We start from the raw sequence: 27,799 nt of genomic DNA, 5'->3' as shown, positions 1-27,799 counted from the left end.
CACAAGGGAACAAATAAGTAATTAAATTGATGAACTAACAGAACTGCCTTCCTCAACACAGGCAAAGACTGCAAGCAAGAACGACTGGCGCGTGCAGGTTAATAGATAATATAACTTGTAAAAATTATATGAATTATAGTGTTAGGTTTGATATTTGATCGTTGCGAATATGTATGTAATCGCGTATGTAACTACTACTTTGCGTTGTCACGACTGTAAATTTGACGGGATTGGAGGATAACTTGTTTTACAAAGCGCACATACATTTACACGGGAATCGAACTGTATGTTACCCGTTAGCACAATCGGTAGAAGCCCTATTTGTAGCCACCCCTGGGTGGACCGCTCATGACATATATACTGTAGATATATCAGATGCACCCTGTAAGGGACAAATTGGCAAACATAAAAGAGGTATACAGGGGAGATGTGTGGGACTTGTAAACCCCACAGATCCTGTGTGCAGGGGGTTCCAACAGGTGGGAGGAAAAGCTTGTTCAGATACTGCAAAGCTATCTGCTTTGTTTTACGGGGCAGGGATGGGGATGTGCCGATGCCTTGGTCCCTAAGAATGATTCCTGCGTACAGACACAGTGTGTCCGTCAACATTGTCGGGTTTACAAGGGATAGTTTACTTGCACTTGTGATGAACAGAAATGTCTAAATATAACCACGGGAAGACAGCTCATTTGTGGACAATGCAATGGAACTCACGTAAGCTCAGCCAAATGGACATACCCATTTGATACTTAACAGGTGGTGGGATCAAATGGGGAGTCAAGTAAACCGAACAATTGGCAATATAAACAAACTAATAATAGAGACACTAAATGTTACTGGGCTAAGAAGTGATATGTGTGTTCCTCTTCAATGGTACTTACATGACAGAAACACCAAACCTCCCAAACCGTTTTGCAGTAGGAACAATAGGGCCACTGACTGTTCCATGCCCCCAGAAGGGGCATATTCGGAGGAAATGGGGCGGCACGGTAGCACAGTGGTTAGCACTGCTGCTTCACAGCTCCAGGGTCCCGGGTTCGATTCCCGGCTCAGGTCACTGTCTGTGTGGAGTTTGCACATTCTCCTCGTGTCTGCGTGGGTTTCCTCCGGGTGCTCCGGTTTCCTCCCACAGTCCAAAGATGTGCGGGTTAGGTTGATTGACCAGGTTAAAAAAAAATTGCCCCTTAGAGTCCTGAGATGCGTAGGTTAGTGGGTAAATATGTGGGGGTAGGGCCTGGGTGGAATTGTGGTCGGTGCAGACTCGATGGGCCGAATGGCCTCCTTCTGCACTGTAGGGTTTCTATGATTCTATGATTCTATGAGAATAGTAACTCGGGCTCTCAGCAAGGAATTCTGTGCTGACTGGGAAGCCCCGGGCACAATGGGATCCTCACTGGGATATGGGTTCCTTGGAGCCTTATCTCTGGGGGCGGGGGGGGGGCAGCAGGAGTGATTAGTGCAAGGAATAGGAATCATATTGTTTGTGGACTAACAGTCCTGGGAAACAGCACTTCAAAAGCACTGGAGGCTGTCAACCAAGAAATGGCTGAACTGAGATTATATGCACAACAGACACGATACGCAGTGGACTATCAGTTAGCACAACAAGGGGGAGTGTGTACAATTATAGGCAATAAATGCATAACCCATGTCACAGACGAGTCCTATAACATTACACAGGTCATCAATAGCATCAGAGAACAACTTGATAGCTTCAGACAGGGACCCAAGAAAGGAAGTAATTGGGTGGAATGGCGAGTGGGGGGGTCCTGGGAATCTTACTTATTACATGGATTGGTCATACTCATTTTCATTGTAATTGTTGTCTAATTGTTGGATGCCTAAACGTCTGTTGCAAGGTGATGGTGACAAGAATTGTGCCAGGAGCCAGTGTACCCATCGAAGAAGAACCCCTAATAAAGATCCCCGAAGACATCAGACGAAACGAAGAAGGAAAAAAGAAGAACGAAGATTTATATATGTAAAATTGTTGGTCTAGGGATTATTAAAGTCATAATCCGACCAAAGATGGGGAGTGAAGTGGGGAAAACATGGAGAGGGCTACACAACATGGCTGCCTGGCCCATAAACGGTCACCTGGGAAAAGAGACATTAAACGGACACTGACTTTTAGTGCAGACAGTTATTTAAAGTTAAAACATGCAGGGAACAAATGCTGCAGGAAGCCAGAGCTTGAGGCACTTTTAGGTAAAGGACAGTCCCGGGACAAAAGGGTCTGTTAAAGAGATTAGCCACAAATAGGAATGGGTATACATAAATGCAGGAAAACCAATTACTGTATGAATAGACCGAAACCAAACCATTGATAGTCACTGATGTAGGAAATGTATTCATTCATAGAACAATGCAATGTTAACATGCTTATGTCTGTATCTGTCTGTATTTGTCTATAACGATGTGTTAACTATCGATCACCTACTTGATTACAATGGTGTGATAATGGCTAGATGTCCGGTCCATCTATTGTGTAAAGGGTATAAAGATGGACTGCTCCTATTTTCTCATTGAGAGAAGGTAGCTGTCTAGAAGCACTGCGGAGTGCCAGTGCCTTTTCTCCACAAAGCTTCATTAAAATAAAACTGTATTGTTGAAACCTCCAGTTTGACTCTGAAGTGGCATTTTTCCCACAACACTCCCAAAAAAATTCTCAGTGCCGAATTTGTGTAAAACCCCCCCCCCCCGCTGGTTTCTTTCGTGGGATTTTCATAATGAATCTCCCACATTCCGTTCACTGCAGAAAACCCTCGCAAGATTCACGTTGAAAATCTGGGGGGCAGGGCCTATTGCCGCTGGAGAGGCCGGCAGCGTAGCACTGAGTGGGTCACTGCGCATGCACTGATCTGTCATAGTGGAGATTGGTACATGCGCAGTAGCCCCGCACTGCCAGCCTCCCGATCGCTGGCCAGCACAGCAACACCCCTCCATCCACTCGATTGCTGGCCTCCCAGACATCTCCGGGCCAGCCCTGATGTCCCCCGCTGCCCCCCCCCCCCCCTCCAAGCCCTGATCTCCCTGACCCTCTCCACTGCAGTTCTGACCCCCCTGGAACCTCCCCTGATGGCCAGCCCCGATCTCTTCCTCTGCCACTGATCTCTATGCAGAGTGGCAACGGGACCCCACAGGGTCTGCCCCCACAATGGACCCTGCCCCCTTGGGTATTGCCACTTTGTCCCTTGGGCAGTGCCAGGGGGCCAGACTGGCAAAACCCAGGGGGCACGCCTCCTTATCCCCAACCTCCTGGCCAGGGCGGGGGTGGGGGTGGGGGGTGGGGGTGGAGGCTAGTGGGCTCGGGACAGAATAAGATTTAAATGGTAATTTTAACGTTCAAATTATCTCCACACCGGTTTCCGGTGAATTCCATGTTTTCTATGCTCTATCATGCCATTCATACTCCAGTGCATCAGAATGTTATAATTTTCTCCTTTGTTTTAAATATTGGGAGTTCCATATTTTTAATAAGATTTAGATGAGAAAGGAAAGATGAGGTTTGGCAGAGTTATGTGAAGTCTGCCAGAAATTTGATATTTTATTCCACAGCTGGCAAAGACTTAAGCTTGTACTGGTTAACAACTCACCACAAAATCTTGCATGAAATTGTGAACTACACACTGAATTTGATGTTGAGTCAATCAGAAGGAAAGATCTATGATAATAGATGTACCTGCTGATCTAAACTGGCTGTCAGTCCAGAACAACACTTCTAAATCTTCCATGGTCTCACTTCCCCCTTTCTGGGTAATTTGCTCCAGTTCACACAACCTCTGAGATCTCAGTGATCCTGTAATTCTGGCTCGATTTGGATGCCTGACTTTCTTGTTCTTACCACTGTTTGATTTGATTTATTATAACTTCACATGTATTGATATACAGTGAAAACTATTGTTTCTTGCATGCTATACAGACAAAGCATACTGTTCACAGAGTAGATAGGGGAGAAGGCAAGGAGAGGGTGCAGAATGTAGTGTTACAGTTACAGCTAGGGTGTAGAAAAAGATTAACTTAATATAAACTGGGTCCATTCAAAAGTCTGATGGCAGCAGGGAAGAAGCTGTTCTTGAGGTACTATTGGCTATGCCTTTAGCTGTTTAGGTCCTAAATTCTGGAATTCTCAGCTTAAATCTCTTTGCATTTTTCCTTCTTTAAGCCTCTCTTTAAAATCTTTTGAACAACCTTTTTAGTCACCAAATCAAAAATACTGCAGATGCCAGAAATCAGAAATAAAAACAGAAAATGCTGGATAAACCAAACAGGTCTGGCAGCATCTGTGGGGAGAAAAACAGAATTAACATTTTGAGCTTAAGAGCCGTGGGGTTATGCTGCAACTGTACAGGACCTTGGTGAGACCGCATTTGGAATATTGTGTGCAGTTCTGGTCACCTCACTATAAGAAGGATGTGGAGACACTGGAAAGAGTGCAAAGGAGATTTGCCAGGATGCTGCCTGGTTTGGAGGGTAGGTCTTATGAGGAAAGGTTGAGGGAACTTGGGCTTTTCTCTTTGGAGCGGAGGAGGTTGAGAGGAGACTTGATAGAGGTTTATAAGATGATGAGGGGGATAGATAGAGTGAACGTTCAAAGACTATTTCCTCAGGTGAATGGAGTGGTAACTAGGGGGCATAACTATAGGGTTCATGGTGGGAGATATAGGAAGGATGTCCGAGGTAGGTTTTTTACTCAGAGAGTGGTTGGGGTGTGGAATGGACTGCCTGCAGGGATAGTGGAGTCAGAAACTTTAGGAACATTTAAGAAGCTATTGGATAGGCACCTGGAGTACTTTGGGATGATAGGGAGGAAATAGCTTGAGTTGGGTTTCAGACAAAGCTCGGCACAACATCGTGGGCCGAAGGGCCTGTTCTGTGCTGTACTGTTCTATGTTCTATGACCCTTCTAAGAACCTTTTGGCTCAGCGTCAATTATGTCAGTGGCTTGGATTCCTGTGACGTTTTTCGGTCAAATTTAGTGTCCTAAAAGGTGCTGTATAAATTGAAGTTGTTGACATATATACAGTCCAACTTGGGGACAGCCTTCGCAATCCGTCCTGGCACGATTTAGTAATACTCTCCCTCGTAAACAGATGATAATTTATTTTACCACTGTTGAGTATAAATATTTTAAAGTTCTGTTGGTATCCTAATTCCCTACCTGGAGATCCAGTGTGCCTCTGGTGACAGCATATTGCAGTCACTCCATCCTAGTGCTGCCCAGTTTAAAATGGTAAAATCGAAACAAGTAAATTTTCAGTACATTTTATTTGTTTCTTGTATGACAAATAAGCATTCAAATTACAGAAAATAACCTGATCTTGGCAAGTGACAAACCGATTGTTATATAACTAAATGTCAATGAACCCTTTGATAGCCTTCAGCCATGTGCTGAAGTTTAGAGATGTGAATAGCAGAAAGCATCAGGCTGATAAAGTGATGATAATTTAGCACTGATCAGCAAATGAATATGTATAAAAATGGAATGCACCATCGAAAGGCCAGCAAATTACCACAACAGCAATAGTTTCAAACTGCAAAGGATTTTGGCTAAGTTTTTGAAGGTCTGTTCTTAAAATAGCACCATGTTAAAGACAAAATCAGATTCAAGAACACAAGCACCAATGAACAATCGGATCAAACACACAGTGAATGCAGGGTATTTACAAGATTTATTTCACTTCTGCTGCCAGCATCAATAACAACCTGATGCATGTTCATACGAAACACTTGTCCTTGAATGATCCTCAAATTGACTGCTTCTGGAATGCCGCCTTTCCAAATAGAGTTCGAAAATTTCAATGAGTAGTGCAATATTTTCTTGGCAGTCTCAAACCCTATCCCAGTTTCTGTCCGTGATGAGGTAGATGAAACTGGGCAAGTTCCACACGTACTGATTTTCACCTCAGCAAGAAAAATAGGTCAAATTTGGTGTCGGGAATGTTCAGCACTTTATAAAATTATATTTCTTTATTTCACCCCAGTGTTAGGCACCATAGAGAAGCAGATATCTGTACACTAATGTGGCAAAATCCTCTTGTTATACATCTTCCATCTTGATATTTTCTACAATTTCTGTCAAAATGATGAATAGTGATTTGGACGCTATTTCCTCCTGGGAGATCCAAAATATAAGCATGTGGCTAAGTGCAGTGTAGAGATGAATTAGTCCATGACCATTTTGTTTAAACACTGGAAAAGATGGTGTTCAAATAATCTTGGACTTTACAAGAAGCAGACAGGTCCAATGTCAACACCAAATTCCTGCTCAGGAGCACCAATGTCCATTGGTGCAATGTCCACAATGGGCAGGCGAAGAGTCTTCCGTGTTCTATATTCAAATACAGTCTTGCTCCAGTCTCCTGTGTGCTTCTGAAGGTAAACAAAAATAAAGTTCAGTTTTTACCTTCATTGGAGTTTTACATGCAGCTCTGGTCACAAGGACGTGAAGCTTTGGAGAGAGTGCAAAGAAGGTTCACCAGGATGTTGCCTGGTCTGGAGGGTGTTGGCTATGAGGAGAGGTTGAATAAACCAGGATTGTTTTTACTGGAAAGATGAAGGAAGAGGGGAGACCTGATAGAGGTCTACAAAATTATGAGAGACATAGACCGGGTGGATAGTCAGAGGCTTTTTCCCAGGGTGGAAATGTCAATTACAAGGGGGAACAGGTTCAAGGTGAGAGGGGGAAATTTTAAGGGAGACATGCGGGGGAAGTTTTTCATGCAGAGCTTGGTGGATGCCTGGAATGTGCTGCCAAGAGATGGTGGTGAAAGCAGGCACATTAGCAGCATTTAAAAGGCATCTGGATGGGTACATGGATAGGGAGGGAATAGAGGGATATGGACGAGTAAACGGCAGAAGGTTTTTTTTAGTTTAGTTATGGCATCATGATCGGCACAGGCTTGGGGGTTGAAGAGCCTGTTCCTGTGCCGCAATTTTCTTTATTCTTTGTATTAACAAAATGCAGTCAACATGAAACATATTCAATTAAACTGAATTAAAATGGGCTCAAAACCTATAGTTGTAGAATAATACCTGTGATGTCAATAAGACAGGTAAGCCAGAAGATTGGGAACATTTTAGAAAATAAGACAACTAAAAAAAGAGGGACAAATTGGAGGATGAGAGAAAACAAGGAAGAAATATAAAGATAGACAGTAAAGATTTTGACAAGTATATAAAATGAAAACAGTAGTTAAAGTGACTATTGGCCCATTAAAAGTTGAGACTGGGGAATTCATTTAGCAAATGAAAAAACCCTTTATATCTGTCTTCTCATTGGAGTTTAGAAGAATAGAAAAGAATTTTATTGAAACAAGAAAGATTCTGAGTGGGCTTAACAAGATCGACTCAGAGGATATTTCCCCAGGTGAGGGAATCTCGAAATCGGGGACAGATGAGGACAAATTTCTTCTCTCGGAGGGCCGATTAATTTTGGAACTCTCTTCCACAGAAAACAGTGGTGGCTGGGGACATATTCCATATCTAGTTGGACAGATTGTTGATCCTCAAAGGAATCAAGGGGGCCGGGGGAATGCAGTTGGTGGAAGATAGAAAATTGGAGTTAAGGCTACAATCAAAGCAGCCATGTCTTAATGAGTGGCAAAGCAGGTTCGATGGGCCAAATGGCCTACTTATATTGCTATTTCTTGTAGTCTTAATCTTTTTGCTACTTACAGTACAACCATCTTCAAGAACATTGTATATAAATTTGCTGTTTCCTTGAGCTTTGAGCTCTGCATCAACCCAACTCATCAACTTTAAAGCTTTCTTCACATTTCCAGCCTCAGCATCCAAATAGGCAATGCTGTTCTTACAGTGGTAGGTGATGTTCTGGAATGCTTGAGTGGAAAGCAGTCGAAGGAATCCTATTTGGATTTCAACGGTATCTTCTGATATCGCGTTGTCACCATAGCCAAACTGAAGAAATAGAAATTTTTACTACATTTATTTCATTATTTTCAAGAGGGCTTTTATTTATCCATTCTCATGATATGCGCATCACTGGAGAGGCCTGTATTTATTGCTCATTCCCAGTTAAGATGATGGTGATGGACTTTTATCTTGAACCATTCAGCAATATAGCTGCTGAAGGTTTTATAGAACAATTACATTTCTAAACAGCATCAGTAGTGTGGAACAGGCCAGTGAATTAACACCATGTCTGATTTTCTTTATTGATATGTTAAATAGTCTGCTGAATCTGTGTGAGAGTATTTTGTGGAGCTGAAAATTTCACCAGTTCCCTCTGGTTTCCAATGGCGATCTCTCCATATGAAACAGGACTTAAGCATTCGTTCTGATTTTGAATAAAGCAAGGGCACCCAAAGGAAAAAGTATCTGACAGTCCAGAGACTTGGCGTTTCGATCTGTACTGATACAAAAGTGATGATTATGACTGGAATTCTCCAGTTTTACACACCCCACTGCCGCTGCCAGCGAGAACGGAGAATTTGGTGCTCAGCCATTCACTACAGCGGGGCTGGAAAACCCCAGCTATGAGCAGGGGTCAGAGAATTCCGGCCTATAAGTTTTAAAACATAGCTTCAGAAATCATGTGGCTTGAGCATCAAATTATGACATCTAGTCAAGAGAGTCAGTCATTTTGTGAATTCCAATTCAGTGAACGTTGCAACAGTTGCAACAGGTGGACAGTTAAATATGTTTTAATTAATTTTAATCCGTTTTTTTCCCTTATTCATCTTGTTTTGTGCTACAATGTGTCGTGCTTCCTAACATTGTAGTTTGACGGTACTCACGTGGAAACCACCGTCCATGGACTCACCAAACCACACATGCTTCTTTCGACCAATGCTTTTGCTTGTCCACCAGTTTTTGCGTGGAATACTGTTGGGGTTGGAAGACACACAGGTCTCTCCAGTCTCCATGTTGCAATGTACTTTGATGGCATCCAATCCGCTGCCTTGATTAGGATCAATCCAGTATTCTCCTATTATAGTGACATCAAAGCAAGATCCTTAGCGATTTTCCAGAGCAGCTTCATAATACTTTGCTTGTAATGGGAAAAATAATTTTGTTGTGTAGCACAGTGTAAAATGTGCTTTTAGTTGGCTGTGTGCCAATGCAGGAGCCCCAGGTATTTGTGTGCCTAGCACCACTTACAACTAGCCTACATTTCTTAATGGCAGCCCGGACCAGGAATGCTGAAGGAGGAGGGGAAAATGTGTTTCAGCATTCCAAAGGGAATGTTCCCTCCGTGATACCCTGGTCCACTCTTCACTCACCCCCAACACTCAGTTCTTTCCCATGCACCTCTCCATGAAAACATAGGAGATGTACACTCGTCCTTTTCCATCCTCTCTCCTTAGTGTCCAAGGCTCTCCTTCCAGGTGAAGCAACAATTTAAGTGTATTACATTCAATTCAATATACTGCGTTCACTGCTCACAATGTGGTCTCCTCTAAACTGGGGAAACCAAACCCAGATTGTAGAACATCCTGTTCAATCTTCAAGCAGGACCCTGAGCTTCCCGATGGCCTGTCATTTTAAATCTTCACCTTGCTCACACGCTGACATCTCTGTCCTTCAGTGCAGCTCAAGATAAGTTAGAGGAACAGCACCTTGGGGGCAATTCTTCCAGCCCTCTGTGCTGTTCCAACAGTGCAGCGGGCCGGGAGACATCAGTGGAGGCTGTCTCATGGATTTCCTGCTGGACACCCAGGCCTCCATGCATCTCCCAGCTGAAGATTTCCAGTGTCAACAGCACCACACCGGAAATCAATGCAGAGCTGATTACGATATGGAAATCTTCATTTGCATTTAATTAGCGGGTCCGGCACTGAAGTTAGCGTCTCCCCTCACCCCGCCGCCCAGCCAGCAGTGGTTCACTCCAGCGGGGTTTACAATTGCTCCCCAAGAATGGAGAACAGGCAGCCGGCCTGCTGGATGGAACAGAGGCCATTGAGGCCCTCCCAGGAGGTCAAGAGTAAGGAGGGGTGCCACTTGGGCAGTGCCAGTCTGGCATCCTGGCACTGGTCGAGGGGCAAACTGGCAATGCCCAAGGGGCACCTTGGCACTGCCCACTGGGCATCAGGCAGTGCCAAGGGTGTGGGACCAGAGGGAGGGGCAGGGCGTATTGAGGGGGTAGGTGGTTCCGCTGCCACTCTGCATTTGGCATCATTGGCAGAGGGAGGGGGCCATCCAGGCAGGGAGTGTGGGGGTCAAGGCTGATGGGGGTTTAGGCTGCCTGGGCAAGGTCAGGCTGCAGGGGGCGGCAGGGTTCAGGGCTTCTGGGGGTGGGGGAAGGAAGAATTCAGGAGATAGGGGCTGGCACTGGATGGGGGGGGGAGAGGGGGGAGGAGATGGTGTTGGGGAGATCGGGGCTGGCCCGGGGAGGCCCAGGAGGGCAGTGGTGGGGGGTGTCAGAAGGTCAGTGACAGGGGTGGGGGAGACGGAAGGCCAGCAATGGGGCATTGCAGGGCTGGCCAGTGATCGGGAGGCCATGGGGCTGGCAAGCAATTGCTTTGGCTTGCAAAATCTCACTAACTGTCCTGTCTGGAGACAATACACATCTCTTTAACCTGTGCTTAACGCTCTCTCCACTCACATTGTCTGTACCTTTAAGACTTGATTACCTGCAAAGACTCGCATTCCAACCATTATTTTGTAAATTGAGTTTGTCTCTTTGTGTGCCCTGTTTGTGAACAGAACTCTCACTTACCTGACGAAGGAGCAGTGCTCCGAAAGCTAGTGGTATTTGCTATCAAATAAACCTGTTGGACTTTAACCTGGCGTTGTGAGACTTCTTACTGTGTCCACCCCAGTCCAACGCCGGCATCTCCACATCATGAGTACCAGTTTGAATGGACATGGGACAATTATCTATCATGATCTCCACACCCGATTTCAGGGCTATCCAATATAATGCCCTCGATACACAACCACTAAGAATCTGCTTCTTTGCTCCCTTGAGCAACTTGCCTTTGTGTATTTTCCAAATACTCGCTTTCCATCCCAAAATGCATTACTTTGGGTTTGGCTGTATCACAATGGGCTGGAATTTCCAACAACGCCGCCCCTGGGGGCGAACTTGAGCCCACGCTTGCTATCCGCGGCAATGGTAGCAGGTGCTCAAGATTCGGTGAAACCCCAGAAGTCGCGGATCTCACCAGTGAGATCACGACTTCCAAATTTTGCCACTCCTCACCAATATTTACATGGCATTAACAACTCTCCTTGCTGTATATTGACCCCCCCCCCCCCCCACCCCCCACCCCCCCACACTATATATTCAAACCATCCTAACGTTTCCTACAGATTCCCTCCCGGGGGTCGTAAAGGGGAGAATAGTCCCCAAGGGAGAGGGACAGGGACAGGCAGTGCCCTGGCAATGCCCCCGGCACTGCCCACTGCCCCTTGGCACAAGTTGACACCATGCGAACCTGACAGTGACAATCTGTGTCAAGAGGCACAGTGGACCCGAGTTGGAGCCTCATGGTGGATGGGGGATTTATTTATTTGCTGTTGTGGGGGGGAAGGGGGGAGGATGTAAGAACTGGGGATGCTGGTGACGGCCACTTGGGGGGAGTGGGGGTGGGTGCCGGTATTGACTGTACGGGTGGAGCGAAGGGGACCGATGCTTGGGGTCAGGGGGTGGGGGGGTTGCTGACACTGACTGTCACGAGGGGTAGAAGAGGTGAAATGTTCAGAGGGAAGGTGGGGGTGGGGAGAAAGAAATGCTGGCTCCAGTTTTTGAGGGGGATGATGAGTGCCAGCATCAATCCGGGGTGAGGGAAGGCCCTGAGATCTCTGTGGTGGGCGGGGGAGGGGGTAGATGTCATTGTTTGGTCTGATCAGGGCACCCTTTAAACATGGCGCCCCCCCATTTCAGTATAATCGGGCTTTACCAGCGCGTTGAGGGCCCGGCCCCCTAACTGATGAAACATGCCCACCTGTTTTTTCGTAGCAGAGTGCTAAGATCTGGAGGGAAAACTTGCCATTTTTCTCACTGAATCCAACACTATCATTTTTTAGTGAGATTTTGCCCTATCTTCATTTGCAATGAAAGGACGCATTTAACTGAATGCTAATGACTGGATTCATGGATAACTAATATATTGTAGTGTGACCTCTTGTTCTGGTTTTGATAGCTTGAGGGGAGCGGAGAGGAGTTTTGTAAAGATGTTTCCCCCACTATTGGCCCTGGGTTTCCCCTCTCAATCTTATTGTTACCTTTCCTGTGAGATAACATGTCTACAAGGAGGATTATCTAATGAAGGTGTCCCATCCATCATGAGTGTGGGCAGGTTTGATCATCCAACTGGTTTTGTCCCGCCTGACATTTTTTTAGGTTTATAAAACATGTTATACACTGTCCCGAAATGTGTAGTCATTAGTTACAATGAATTTAACCCAATAGAAATGCCATTTTCTTCTTAACTGGTTTTCTTACCGCTCTTGAATTCTGGATGACTAAATTTGAGGTCACGGCAGCTACGGGCAGGGCTCTTTTGTGATCCGCCTGGGCTCAGGATTGTGTCCATTCGGCTGTTAAGGATTTTCAGGGCAGCTATTATTTCTTCCCCTTGTATATTTGCAGATTCAATCGGCTGATCACCAAAGTAGTAATTCCCTGGATACACCATACCCTTTTCTCTCTCGACAATTGATTGTGTTCCACAACAGGGACCAGGAAGACCAGGGGCGCCAGGTATGCCAGCAGGGCCATCATTACCCGGAGGACCCTGTGGAGTTCAAAGTACACGTCTCATAGTTAGTGTTCCCTGATAAAAGTATAATTGATTGGCATTTCAATTCATAAACTCACGGGAATTTGCTTTAGAATCTCAGTAAGATATAACACCCAAAGGGGCCCCTTGGTCTGGGCTTGTTCTTTGGCACGGCTATTCAATTAATCCCACTGTCCTGCCCTTTCTACATAACCGAAGTCCCTCATTCCTGGCACCAATCTCGTTCATCTCTTCAGCACATTCTCTGAAATTTGGACAGCTTTGCTTTAATGTGTAGTGCCCAAAATTGAACAGAATGCACCAGCTGTGGCCAAGCCAGTGTTTTATAAAGTTTAGCATAACTTTGCTTTTGTGCTCTGTGCCTCTATTAATAAATCACATATACATTTTAACATCCTTCTCAACTTGTTCTGTCACCTCCACGAATTTGTGCACACACTCTCCCAGATCTCTCACTTCCTGTCTCCCCTTTAAAATTGGAATATTTAGCTTATGCCGCCTCTCATTTTTTTCTGCCAAAATTCCCACAGTTCACTTCTGCCATGTGTCTGCCCATTTCAACTGTCTGCCTTTGCCCCCGCGGAGGCTGTTACTATCTTTGTCACTGTTTATTCTCTTTTCCAGTTTTGGGTCATCCTCAAACTTTGAAAATCTGCCTTATACCTAAATCCAAGGTCATTGATACATCTCAAAAAGAGCAGCAGTCTCAAATTTGACTTCTGGGGAATATTTTTCTCCAGTCTGTAAACCATCTATTCACCTCTACTCTGTATCTCTTTATATCTGCATGGATACCTTCCCTTTAATTCCACCAGCTTTCATTTTGCTCAATTATATGGCATTTTGCCAGATTCCTTTTGAAAGTCTTGTACTTACCAACTGCAATATTATCATAGAATCATAGGATCCTACAGTGCAGAAGGGAGGCCATTCAGCCCATCGATTCTGCAATGGCCACAATCCCACCTGGGCCCTATTCCCGTAACCCCACACATTTACCTCGTTAATCCCTGTCACTAAGGAGCAATTTAGCATGGCCAATCCACCTAACTCGTACATCTTTGAACATTATCATAATTCTCTGTTACTTTATCAAATAGCTCAAAAAAGCTACTCAAATGTGATTTCCCTTTAACAAGTTCATGCTGCCTTTCATTTATTAATTGACACTTTTCTAAATGTCAATGAATTTTGTTCCAGATTAGTGTTTTTAAAAGCTTCCCCAGCATTGAAGTTGGATTGACAGATGTGACACTGCCAGAGTTATCCCTCTCTTATTTTGAAAAGAGGTGTAACATTTGCAATTCTCCAGTCTGTTAACACTTCCATCTTGAAGGAGCTTTGGAAGATGGTGCCCACAACTTCTGGAATTTTCATCCTGACTTCCTTCAGTAACCTCAGATGCATTCCATCCACATCAAATAAGGTTTCTACTTTAAAACTGCCAACCTTTTCAACCTCCTCCTTATCATTTTAAAAATTCTTTCATGGGATGTGGGCATCGCTGGCTGGGCTGTGCCAACATTTATTGTCCTTGAAAGGGCATTTAAGAGTCACCCACATTGTTGTGGCGCTGGAGTCACATGTAGGCCAAACCAAGTAAGGATGGCAGATTTTCTTCCCTAAAAGACATCAGTGAACCAGTTGGGCTTTTTACAACAATCGACAAAGGTTTCATGGCCATTGGACTTGTAATTCCTGATTTGTATTCAATTCAAATTTCATCATCTGCCATGGTGGGATTCAAACCTAGGTCCCCAGAGGATTACCCTGGGCTTCTGGATTACTAGTCCAGTGATGATACCACTATACCACTGCCTTATCAAATATTGCTAATGCTTCTTCCATACTGGTACGTTGGCAACAGCCTCTTCTCTGGTGAAGACAGATGCAAGGTGCTCATTTAGTAATGCAGCAATTTCCTCCAACTCTTCAAATATTGCATTCTTGGTTTTGAATCAGCCCCACCCTTCCTTTGGCCACCATTTTCATAGAATCATAGACTCTCCACAGTGCAGAAGAGGCCATTTGGCCCATCAAGTCTGCACTGATTTTCTAATAGAGCAACTTATCCAGGCCCTCTTTCCCATCCTATCCCCGTAACCCCATATATTTCCATCTAACTTACACATCTTGAGACTGTGGCAGGAAACTGGGGTACCCGAAGGAAACCCACGCAGGGACGGGGAGAACATACGAACTCCACACAGTCACCCACGCCCGGAATTGAACCCAGATTCCTGGCGCCGTGAGGCAGCAGTGCTAACCACTGTGCCACCGTAATGTTTGCGTTTGTATAAAACTTTTGGGTTTGTTTTTATGTTAGCTGTTCATCTATTCATAATATCAGTGGTAAGAAATGGAATGGAATCCTTAATCAGAATTGTAATTCAGAAATATGGAGAGACTAATGATTAAAAGCAATCAGCATGGATTGCAAAGGGAAAGGTCTTTTTGACCAACCTTACTAAATTCTGTAAGGATATATCTGAGTGGAGAGGTAAGGGTCATGATGTAGATAGAATGGGCAGAATTCTCCAGCCGTTCACAGGATTTTCTGGTCCTGCTGCAGTGAATGGAGATTTGGCTGGGCACCAAATTCTCCGTCCTCACTGGCAGTGAAGGTGGGGCATGATCGGCCAGAAATTCCAACCATATATTTAGTTTTCCAAAAAGCCTTCATAGAATAGAAAAATTTCATAGAATCTCTTCAGTGCAGAGGAGGCCATTCGGCCCATCAAGCCTGAACCGACAACAATCCCACCCATAACCCAGTAATCCCACGTATTTAGCCTGCTAATCCCCCTGACACTAAGGGGCAATTTAACATGGCTAATCAACCTAACCCGCCCATCTTTGGACTGTGGGAGGAAACCAGAGCACCTGGAGGAAACCCACGCAGACATGGGGAGAATGTGCAAACTCCACATAGAAATCATAGATCATAGAAACCCTACAGTGACAGTGATCCGGAATTGAACCCGGGTCCCTGGTGCACTGATGCAGCAGTGCTAACCACTGTGCTACCGTGCCAACCGAAACAAGGACTGTTTCTGGAGATTAATTCTCAGCCTGGAGAGAAAATGGTGAATTTCCATTTTCCACCCAAAGTGAAACCAAACCTGACAGTTGATCTGAGGCTGGAATTGAACCCAGGACTCTGAAGCTGTGAGGCAGCAGCGCTAACCATTGTGCGCCGTGCCCACAATGAGGAACTACACAGTGGGCTCATGACTAAAGTTAGAACATAACGAGCTGGGAGACAAATAGCAGAATGGATGCAAGCAGGCGTCAAAACAGAAAGCAGAGCGTGGGAGTTAAACATAGAGCAAAATTTACTGGAGCTCGCTGAAGAGGTGGGCCCAAAGGATCATAGAGGAGGCCATGTGTCTGACTCCCAGTGCTGAGAACTCCGCTAAGTCAGGATGTCCACTTGGTTTTTTATTGAGCCACTTAAATCCAATTATCCCTCAACCCACTGGGATTTTATGGTGGCTCAGGGATTTAATGAGACTCGTAAGGGCCTCCAATGCCTCCAATATGCTACCCAGCGAACCCCATCAGGTCAGTCAGCTGACAGGGTTGAGATTTTCAATAGAGTGTGAGGTCTGGTGCTGTGGAGATAAGTGTGTACTTACTGCATGCACAACCTTTTAGAGTTTAAAATGACCTGAAGTCCTTAAATGGGGTAACCAACTTGATCGGGAGGTGCAGATACACAAATCACTGCTGGTAGCTGCACCAGTTATGATGGCCATTAAAAAAAACACGGGGGCTGATTGTTAAAATTGATAGAACTTAAAAGCACAGGGGTTATGTGAAACTTGCAAAACTTTGTTGAACCATACTTGAAGTACAGTGAACAGCTCTAACCTCCATATTATGAAAAGATGCCAAAACAATCCATTAAAAAGAAACCAGAACCGAGAATTTTTTTCCATCAGGGAAGAATCCAAGATGAGGTCAGAGTGAGGCGACTTCTTGCGAGCTATGCCCAGCATGCCCTCTAATTCTATCTTTTACTATATTCTGCACCCTCTCCTTTTCTTCTCCCCGATGCAGGGTGGGATTTTCCGGCCACATTCACCCCAAGACCAGAAAATCCCACGAAGGTCAACGGACTTTTGCGTGTTGTGTGTCCCGCCCTTTACGATTCCCATGGCAGGCAGGATGGGAAAATTCCGCCCGCACTCTATGAACGGTATGCTCTGTCTGTGTAGCGCGCAAGAAACAATATTTTTCACTGTATACCAATACATGTGACAATAATACATCAAATCAAATCATGGAAAAGATGTTTCCACTTGCGGGCAAGACCAGAATTGGGGACCAAAAATATAAAATGGTCACAAGTAGATCCAGTAAATAATTCAGGGAAACTACTTTGCAGTTTGCACTCTCATTCTCTCCTTGTCCCTCGTATTCCCTTTTTTTAGGTTTACTCTCATTTGTTTGTTCAGTTTTGTTCTCTACCATATCATGAATCACCTTTTACCGTTTCAGTTTGACCTCTGGATCTTTAGTCATCCATTTAATCTCTAGCTTTGTATGCGCACCCTTTCCTCACCATGGAGACGGGCCTACTCTGTAATCAAACTACCTCTTCTTTCTTGCACTTTCATTGGGTCTATTACTGTTTTGCCTATCACCTTTAGATTCCAATCCACCTGGACCTGATTCCTTTTTGACTGACCATAGGCTGTCCTCCAGTTAAGTGTTTTTATACTTGACTGTACTGTGCCCTTTTCCATGACTATTCTAAACCTGAAAATGTTGTAAACATGTTCCCCAAATGCTTTCCCACTGAAATATACTCTACCTGTCGCACTTCAATCTCCAGACCTAAATCCAACCTTGCTCCCTGCCTCAAGGTGCGAGAAAAACACAGGAAGTTTTCTTGCACACTTTCCAGGAATCTGTTGCCCCCTTTTCCCTTCATGCTGTTGCTATCCCAGTTTACATTAGGATCACTGACTCCTCCATTATCACGACTGTGCCACGCTTCCATCTTTCTGTCATTCTCCTGAAGATTTGTTCCTCCATCTCCCACTCATTATTTGGCGACCTGTAATTTACATCCAGCAGCCTAATAGCTCCTCTACTGTCTTCAATTTTAAGCAAATAGACTCTGGGTGAGATGTTCTGGCCTCCATGTTTCTTATGGTGGGAGACAGCATGCCGTCCACTGGCAGTGGGATCTTCTGGTCCCGCCACTGTCAACGGAGTTTCCCATTGACTCTAACCACTCTGTCCACACCACCTGCCGCCAGGAAACTCAGGTGCACTGTGGGCGGGACCGGAAGATCCCACTAGTGTGACCGGCCTCTATCTTTATATCTTCAACTATACCATGCCTTTCCAAATCTACAATAGTTTCTATGATCATTATGTCACCTGACCCTCCTTTTTTTCTCCTCTGCATCTTACCTTATGATGTGAACTACAAGTATGGGGGTTCTTAATTGTCGCCATCATTAATTGGTTTCTGTTATTTACTTACACTGGGGCCAGCTTCTCCTTGTGAACCACGTGGACCAGGAGGGCCAATAGGGCCAGGATAACCACTACTACCATCTTTGCCACGGGGGCCAGTTGAACCTGGAGGACCCTTAAAAAAATTAAAATGTAATTAATGAAGTTAATAGGCAAAACCACATTGTCTACAAATTGTAAAATAGCTACTCCACTTCAAACATTTTTGTTTCTCTCTTCCCTCTTGTTGGTTACGGCAGAGGTCACTGAAGGACCATGAGTGAGGTAGGCCTGACACCTGCCTTGCTTATGGCTGACTGATTTTGCAAAGGGGTCCTTTACTTCTCAAGAACATATTCAAAAGGTCTAATGCCTGTCTTCAGGGCACCTAAAATGTGGACCTTGCAACTTGAAATGTGGGACGGGTTCTTGCACAGATTAGGTGAAGGCTGTTCCAGGACCAATTTGGGATGCTTTCTGCCCATTTTACATCTGACAAATGCATGCAAGGCGATGCAAGTTCTATCCCTCGGTCTCTCAGGATAGCCAAAAAATAAAGGGGGAAATGTAAACGGGAAACAGCATGGACTATATTGAATAACCTATTCAGGGAAAAGCAACAGCACCAGGAGAATTACTAAATCTTTTGGCAAGATGAAGGCACAGAAAATGGCAAAAAGCAAGGAGTAATAGTGGAAACTTAATGACAAAGCAGCTATTTATTATCCTCTTCTCTGAATATTGACAGTTGGCAAGGAACGATTGCTCTTTTAGATGAGCATTTTTTGGGATGTTGGCCATAAGTGTTCAGGAGAGAATTGGCATCACTCAATGCCAATTGCACATAATGTCTAATTTTCCTGTGGCAGCCAGAATTACAACAGGCACCACTAACCAAAAGAAATCCCATTGAGTTTTTCCTACGTGCAGGGACTACACTGCATTGAATCCACCAAAATATGGTGCATTCCTGGGGACAGTGCAGAGCCTCTTATCTCTGCGAATAAGCATGAGGTATTGTGAAGTTGTACGAACTAAGGAATAGCATGATGGGAAAATTGGTCAGCTATTTGGTACAATATAAGCAAGGCTGACTCCGCATAGCTTTAAGGCTGCATGAGTAAATAAAACAAGATAAGGTCAGGGATGACGGAGTCACCAACCTTCTTCTATTACATCAAAGGACAAGATAAGAGTATGAATGTTGAGACAAAGAGTTCTAGGAGGTCAGCAAGTTATGACATGATTAATGACATTGCTTATGATTCTATTACTAATCAAATTCCTGAATATGCTCTGGTCATGCAAACTGATAATGATTATGTATAAACACTGAACTGATTCTTTGTGTAATTGTGGACTTGTGGAAGAATCAGCAGTTGTACCATCTGCTCTCTGACCTCAAGTTTCAGCCATATACTACATGCAGTCTTTTGTAAATAAAGCCTAGTTATTTTGTCGGAACGAGCTTTGTTGAGTCTTTCTATCACAGTCAAGAAGCAGGAAAGTTTCCACTTCAACAGTATATTTCAGGAGGGAAAATAGGAATCAGACTATGTAATCAGTAGAAAGACCTTGAAGAGGGTGGATAAGTAGAGAGACTTAGAAAATCAAATGCATCTTTCTTTGACAGTGTATGTGTAGGCAGACAAAGCCATGAAAATGGTCAATTGATTTTTAGATGTCATAAATAGAAACAGAGTATGAAAGTACAAATGCAACAAAAATTTCTTCATAGTCCTGAGAAAGTGGAGGAATTAAAAGGTCATGAAAAATATGAGAGAAAATATAATATCTGAGAATTAATTCTAAATTGATTAATATCTAATGAATATTGTTTCATTTAGCTTATTTTTACGGAAGTATGTCCTGGGTAAATTTTAGTCAGGAGATACAACAGCTGATTTTTCTTTGCTGAGAATGAGCCTTAAATGTTGCATCAGGCAGCCCACCCCCGGTCAGGCCTTGCCCCCAGAAATCCCCGCCCTCCTTGTACTGTCCAGTGCCTAGTAGGCACTGCCAGGGTGCCAGGCTGGCACTGCCCAAGGGGCACCCCACCGCATGCCCCTCACCTCCCGTAGGAGGCCTCAATGGCCTCTGACCCCCCAACAGCAAGGCCATTACGTCTGGTTCCCAATGATGAGGACCATCTTAATCCCCACTGGTGAGAACCACTCCCAGCGGGGTCGGAAACATTAGTGAGCCCAGACAATACCGTCCTGGGCTTGCTAATGACATTGAACTGTGAATTTCAATTTGGTAATCAGCCTCACGCTGTTTCCCAATGCAAGGCTGATTACATCATACAAAATGGCCAAAGGAAAGTCGCGATTGAATGGATGCTGGTCGCGATTCTCATTTCAGCCCACCTGCTGATGTTTCTCGGCCTTCTGCACGACTCAAGCAGCGCAGTGGGCCGGGAAAATCACGCCGTGTGTGTGGGAATGTCAACATGCATCAGAAATATAAAGCTTAGTGATGTGAACATTGGCAATGATGGTCAAATAAACAAGCCCTAGCTGGTACCTTGGAATGATAAAAAGGCAATAACTTAATCGAAATAATAGTTAGGACTAATTCAAACTTTGTTCCTGACTTTCATGAACTGATGTAATTGAAAGTTGAAGAATCTGAGGAGCTGAATAGTTAATGCTTGTGACTAATGTTGCTTTTTACATTCCTAAGATTCTAGATAATAAGGTAATCATTATTCACTATTTGTCATAATTCTTGGCTGGTATCTTCCAAAAAAGTGGGTAGTCGAGCCTACAGTGACCTTCCAGTGGTCAGCACACATGCACAGAAGGCCAGAATTCCACCATGATGTTCGCAGGATGAGGCAATTAAGAGTTGACAGGCAGAGAGATGGCCTACTATGGAAGGCGAGTGGGCCTTCCACATTGGCAGCCCAACCAGAAGGTTAGCAGCTCTGCAGCTTTGGGAATTCATAGAAGAGAAATGGCCACTGCTGAGGCAGCAAAGGAAATGTGACGGTACGTCAACTTTGAGTGTCCTGACAGGTGTGGCAAAGCATTGTATTTTTTTTTTTGCAGATGGCTTTTGCATGAGACCTCTGGGCCTGATGTTCTCCTCCTGTCCAGGCAGCCACTGGGAGACCACCTCCATCCAGCAGATAGGGAGCTGCTCTGCCACTGGCAAAATGAGGGTGGCCTAGAAGATGGGCTTTGATTGGGCCTTTCCATTTTGAAATTAGTTGCCCACATCCAGCTAGCGGGCAACTGACTCACTGCTGTTCCCACTGTTTCCAAACTTCCTGGCATTTCACTGGCCCAGCCATCTCCCATAGCATTGCCGCAGGATTGGTAAAATCCCAATCTTTACGTGCAATAATGAAATTATCAGTCCATGTCTATTTTCCTGTGATATTCAACATATATTGTGATGATCCTTTGGCATTAAGCACTGGGATTTTGCATTCCCGTTCGAGTCGGGCATGAATGTCGACATGAGCACAAAATGTCACGAGAGGTCCAAAACGCGTTATACATCAGCAGGAGGTCGCATCCTGATCACCCCCGATGCCCACCAGTGACACGATGGGATTCTCAATATTCAACCTTGGGAACCCTTTGGAATCAATTTAAATGCGCAGGAGGGAGTGGCATTGCGTGGGGGGCGGGGGGGGGGGCGGCGGGCTGGCGTTGCGTGGGAGGGGAGGCGGGCATTGCGCGGGAGGGGAGTGGGCATTGCGCGGGGTGGCGGACGTTGCACGAGAGGGGGGTCAGGCGTTGCACGGGAGGGGGCAGGTGTTGCACGGGGGGGGACGGGAGCTGCGTGGGGGGGGGCGGGAGTTCCGCGAGGGGGGTGGGAGCTGCGCGGGAGGGGGGAGCGAGTGTTGCGCGGGAGGTGGGACAGGCATTGCACGGGGGGGGGCGGGCGTTGCGTGGGAGGGGATGGCAGGTGCTGCACGGAAGGGGGGCGGGTGTTGCGCGGGAGGGGGGCGGGCATTGCGCGGGGGTGGCGGACGTTGCGCGAGAGGGTGGGGCAGGCATTGTGCGGGAGGGGGCGGGCGTTGCGCGGGGGTGGCGGACGTTGCGCGAGAGGGTGGGGCAGGCATTGTGCGGGAGGGGGCGGGCGTTGCGCAGGAGGGGGGCGAGAGCTGCATGGGGGGGGCGGGAGTTCCGTGGGGGGGGGGCGGGAGCTGCGCAGGAGGGGGGGGCGAGTGTTGCGCGGGAGGGGGGACAGGCGTTGCGCGGGGGTGTCGGGCGTTGTGCGGGATGGGGTGGGCGTTGCGCGGGAGGGGTTGGCGGGCGCTGCGCGGAAGGGGGGCGGGCGCTGCACGGAAGGGGGGTGGGGCGTTGCCCGGGAGGGGGGGTGGGCGTTGCGCGGGAGAGGGGACAGGCGATGCGTAGGACGGTGGGTGGGCGTTTCGCGCGGGGGCGGGCGTTGAGCGGGAGGGGCGAGCGTTGCACGGGAGGGGGGCAAGTGTTGCGCGGGGGGGCTGGGTGTAGCACGGGAGGGGGGTGGGTGTAGCACGGGGGGGGCGGGAATTACGCGGGGAAGGCAGGAATTGCGCGGGAGGGGGGCGTGGGCGTTGCGCGGGAGTGGGGTGCATTGCGCGGGGGGGGGTGGCGTTGCATGGGAGGGGAGGCGGCGTTGCGCGGGGGGGCGGTGTTGCATGGGAGGGGGTTGGCATTGCGTGGGAGGGGGGCGGCATTGCACGGGGGTGTGGCGTTTCATGGGGAGGGGATGGCACTGCGTGGGAGGGGTGGCAGCATTGCGCGGGAGGGGGGCGTTGCGCGGGAGGGGGGCGTTGCGCGGGAGGGGGGCGTTGCGCGGGAGGGGGGCGTTGCGCGGGAGGGGGGCGTTGCGCGGGAGTGGGGCGTTGCGCGGGAGGGGGGCGTTGCGCGGGAGGGGGGCGTTGCGCGGGAGGGGGGCGTTGCGCGGGAGGGGGGCGTTGCGCAGGAGGGGGGGCGTTGCGCAGGAGGGGGGCGTTGCGCGGGAGGGGGGGCATTGCGCGGGAGGGGGGGCATTGCGCGGGAGGGGGGGCGTTGCGTGGGAGGGGGGGCGTTGCGTGGGAGGGGGGGCGTTGCGTCGGAGGGGGGGGGCGTTGCGTGGGAGGGGTTGTTGGTATTTATAAATGCCCGCCCGATCTCTAAAAAAGCCAAGTTGCTGGCTGGCTGCGTTCTTATTGAGCGTGATGTCATGGGACCATCCCCTTGGATTTTCTTTTCAGTTTTCCTCACCATACAGCAGAGAAAGCTGCCGACACACTACTTTCCTTGCCCACTGCGACAGTCCGTATTATAGGTAGAAAATGCCACCCGACTCTCTGAGCTTTACAAAGAGTTCACTTTACTCACTCTTTCACCTCGAGCGCCAGGATTTCCGGATATGCCTGATTCCCCAGCAATACCCTGGAAAGAAAGGAAAGATTTATTTCTCATAATAAAACAAAGAAACAAGTCACACAAATAAATGTTTAGAGAAAAGGGCTCTAAAAATCCTCACTCCAGTTCCATAACCATGAGTGTGGCATAGCCGGCAGGCATGACCTCTGCTTCTGACCCCCATCTGAGTTTGTAGTTAATCTTGTGTCAGGCAGATTCCTGCACCGGCGTTCTTTTTATTCTTCCATGGGATGTGGGCAAAGCCAGCATTTGTTCCCCATCCCTAATTGTGCCACTAAGTAGCTGGCTAGGTCATTTCAGAGAGGCAGTTTTTTTTATCCATTTGTGGAACATGGGCATTACTGGCTGATCATCATTTATTGTCCATCCCTAGTTGCCTGAGGGCAGTTGAGAGTCAATCCCATTGCTGTGGCTCTGGAGTCACATGTCGGCCAGACCAGGGAAGGACGGCAGATTTCCTTCCCGAAATGACGCTAGTGAACCAGATTGGTTTTTCCAACAATCGATAATGGTTTCATGGCCATCAGTAGATTCTTAATTCCAGATATTTTTATTGAATTCAAATTCCACCATCTGCCGTGGCAAGATTCAAACCCAGGTCCCCAGAACATTAGCAGAGTTTCGGGATTAATAGTCAAGGGACAATACCACCAGGCCATTGTTAAGAGTCAACCATGTTTCTGTGGGTCTGGAGTCACATGTGGGCCAGATCAGACCAGGTAAGGGTAGCAGATTTGCAAGCATAAAAGACGTTGGTGAACAAGATGGGTTTTTACACCAATCGATGATTATTTCATGGCTATCATTGCAGATGACTAGATTATTAATTCCAGATTTTATGAATTGAATTTAAATTCCACCAACTACCATAGTGGGATTTGAACCCATGTCCCGACAGCATTAGCCTGGGCCTCCGGATTACCAGTCCAGTGACTTTACCACTATGCACCATCTCTCCCAAGTGAGCAGCACGGTGGCTCAGTGATTGGTATTGCTGCCTCAGCGCCAGGGACCCGGATTCAATTCCGGCTTTGATTAACTGTGTGGAATTTGAATTCTTCCCATGCCTGAGTGGGCTTTCTCCGGGTGCTCCAGTTTCCTCCCACACTCCAAAGATGTGCAGGTTAGTTAGATTGGCCATGCTAAATTGCCTCTTAGTGTCCAAAGATGTGTAGGTAAAGGGGATTAGCAGGGTATATACGTGGGGTTATGGGGATAGAAGCTCTGTTGGAGAGTCAGTGCAGACTCGAGGGGCCAAGTGGCCTCCTTCTGCATTATAGTGATTCTATGATTCTGTTCTATAAGTGTGAGTGCATCTTGATCACAGTGTGCAAAGGGCTTGCGGGATGTCACAGCAGATCAGCACCCTGTTCTCCAACGCATTGCTCAGATTAATGAGGCACCATGATCTGAACTTCACAGTCACAGACAGCAAATAAGGCCAAAATTAATCAGCATTTGGAAAAGTATTGGCTAACAAATGAAAGTCAGCTCAGATTTGTTAGCACAAATTGTGCTTCACTAACTTGATTCAGTACTTTGATGATCATGGGGATAACACAGTTGAGGTTTTTTAGATGAACTTTCAAAAGATTTTTGATGAAGTACCTCATAAGAGTAATAATGCAGCCTATGGGATCAAAGGAACAGTGGCTGCATGGATATCTAATAATCTGAGGGATAGAAAAAAGTGAGCATTGGTTAGCAGTTTATCTTGAGGGAGGTGTACAGCATTCAGTACAAGTACACAAGTACGAGCGGCACGATGGCACAGTGGTTAGCACTGTTGCCTTACAGCGCCAGGGACCCAGGTTCGATTCCGGCCTTGGTCACTGTGCGCGGTTTGCACTCTCTCCCCATTCTGTGTGGGTTCCCTTCAGGTGTTTTGGTTTCTTTCCACTGTCCAAAGATATGCAGGTTAGATTGATTGGCCATACTAAAATTGACCCTAGTGTCAGGGGGTTAGCATGGTAAATGTGTGCGGTTGCGGGAATAGGACCTGGGTGGGATTATGGTTGGTAGACTTGAGGCCAAATGGCCTCCTTCTGTACTGTGGGATGATATGATTCTATGATGCAACAGGATCATTTGAGAAAGCACTCTCATTATGATCTTCATGTCCAGGAGATGTGTGAGTTCGGCCAAAAGGAATGTTCCCAAATTAGAGGCAACAGTGGCCGACGAAAACTCAACAGCAGTAAGATTATTGTAATTTAAGATGTGGATTCACATTCTTTTTCCTTCAGCAAGTGCTCACATTCAATCATGTCTCTTCAACAATCAGCCTTAAATTCACACTGTCACCATCTCTCCCAGACTCACAACCATCTGTTTCCCAGATCTTCTGACTGAAAAATTTCCATTATCATCGTGCCACATATTCCCGCAAAGTGTTTCAATTAAGAAATACATCCAGCCGAAGCAAACATAATATTCATTTTGCACGCAGCAAGACTCTGCAAACAACTAAGAGCCACTCTGACTCTGAGATCTTCAATAAGAATATTTCAGACATTTAAAGTCTATTTTTCCTTTCCATTTCTTTTTTCTCCTCAGAGGTAATCTGCCACCCTAGGAACCACAAAACATCTTAATAAGGATATAAGACTTAAATATGCATTTAGTCTGAGGTTCTAAACTTCAAATAACGAACTTGCACTCAATTGATATGCACAGGCTAGCACGGTGGCACAGTGGTTAGCACTGCTGCCTCACAGCGCCAAGGATCCGTGTTCAATTCCCGACTTGGATCACCTTCTGTGTGGAGTCTGCACGTTCTTCCTATTGTCTGCATGGGTTTCCTCCAGTTTCCTCCCACAATCCGAAAGACATGCTGGTTAGGTGCATTGGCCATGCTGAATTCTCCCTCAGTGTACCTGAACAGGCACCGGAGTGTGGCAACTAGGGGATTTTCACAGAACTTCATTGTAGTGTTAATGTAAACCTACTTACGACATTAATACATAGTCTAATCTGCTGGGCATAAGTATGTTAAGTGCAAGTTAAAGGGGTTTGAAAGCCTGGGTGCTTTCTCTTGTTTTTCTATGACATCTGGCTTAAACATAAAATACTTACTGAAGGTCCTGGCAGACCAGGTCCACCAGGGAATCCACGATGACCCTTGATACCATTTATACCAGGTTGTCCATCTTCGCCTTTATTGCCATGTGGGCCTTGTGGGCCCTGAAAAATACATGAAACCATTACACCATGGAGATTGTAATAGCATTATCTAACTTCAGTTTCATTCCAGGACACATTGGTAACAGCTTAAACCATTTGGATATGATTTCCTGAAACAGACCATCATCAACTTACCACACGTCCAGCAGCCCCAGATGGGCCTGGAAGACCCCGCAAACCTGTCGGTCCCTAAAAAAGTATTGATCGTAAGAGAAAAAAAAGTTAAAAACAGTCATGCTCAAACATTATGCTGGACACAAAATTAGTGTGAGGAACCGTAACAGATTTAGAAGGATTTTTGTCTCATTCAATTTATGGGCTAGGATAAATTGGACAATAGGGCTGGAATTTTACTGGCAAGGCTCGCAGAATGGTATTCTCCATTGGCCTCGGGCGGGATCTTTATGAGCCTCGGGCGGGAGAGGCGGTAAAATTCCAGTATAGATTCTCCATGCAAGTCATAAAGACTTCCCTGTTGTGAAACAGATGGACACATTTTACAGTCCGTCATAGACTTCCTCATGCAGATTTATTCAATTGGTGAAAGCACTTCCTGCCAACAGAAGGATCTCCATCCTGCTGCTTGGTAGTGAATGAGGTGGCAATTTGTACACAGAACTGGAACAATTTGAAAGAAAATTAAACTTATTTAAAACTCTCTCACCTTTTGCCACTATTAGCACTAGTTAGCCCTTACTGGCACCATTAACACACCCCTTTGTCCTATATCCATCACCGTTGTCAATTACTCCTTTGCTCCAGCTTATCCCCATTTTATTCTGGCTCAACTCCTCCGCCCATCTCTCCAACTATATAATTCTTTCTACCTCTCTTCAGTAGAAGGGTCATATGGACTCAAACTATTAACTCTGTTTCTCTCTCCACAGATGCTGCCAGATTTGCTGGGTTTTTCCAGCATTTTCTGTTCTTGATTAAAATTGTATCCTGCAATGATTGAATAAACCCATTATTCCCATCTTTGGTCAAGTTATTCCATTTCATCCACTCCTCTGATTTTTTCCCATGGCCCTGAAAATTTACCCCTTCCAGTACTATTCTCTT

The 27,799-nt window shown here is 46.2% G+C and overlaps 1 protein-coding gene across 1 annotated transcript in view; it reads right to left on the bottom strand.

The window, feature by feature from the left end:
- Positions 1 to 5,249: 5,249 nt before the first annotated feature.
- Positions 5,250 to 27,799, bottom strand: part of LOC144503747 (uncharacterized) — a 189,897-nt gene continuing 167,347 nt past the window's right edge. The window contains exons 44-51 of the mRNA XM_078228546.1: positions 26,873 to 26,926; positions 26,630 to 26,737; positions 23,507 to 23,560; positions 18,211 to 18,318; positions 12,413 to 12,704; positions 8,760 to 8,950; positions 7,678 to 7,920; positions 5,250 to 6,372 (exon numbers count right to left, since the gene is read on the bottom strand). Of these exons, the coding sequence (XP_078084672.1) occupies positions 6,226 to 6,372; positions 7,678 to 7,920; positions 8,760 to 8,950; positions 12,413 to 12,704; positions 18,211 to 18,318; positions 23,507 to 23,560; positions 26,630 to 26,737; positions 26,873 to 26,926 (1,197 nt within the window). The 3' untranslated portion in view covers positions 5,250 to 6,225. The remainder of the gene's footprint in view (positions 6,373 to 7,677; positions 7,921 to 8,759; positions 8,951 to 12,412; positions 12,705 to 18,210; positions 18,319 to 23,506; positions 23,561 to 26,629; positions 26,738 to 26,872; positions 26,927 to 27,799) is intronic.

The sequence above is a fragment of the Mustelus asterias genome, chromosome 14 (assembly GCF_964213995.1).
Source record: "Mustelus asterias chromosome 14, sMusAst1.hap1.1, whole genome shotgun sequence".
Classification (NCBI taxonomy): Eukaryota; Metazoa; Chordata; class Chondrichthyes; order Carcharhiniformes; family Triakidae; genus Mustelus; species Mustelus asterias.
The sequence above is the reverse complement of the archived record's forward strand: the minus strand, read 5'-3'. Positions and strand labels throughout refer to the sequence as shown.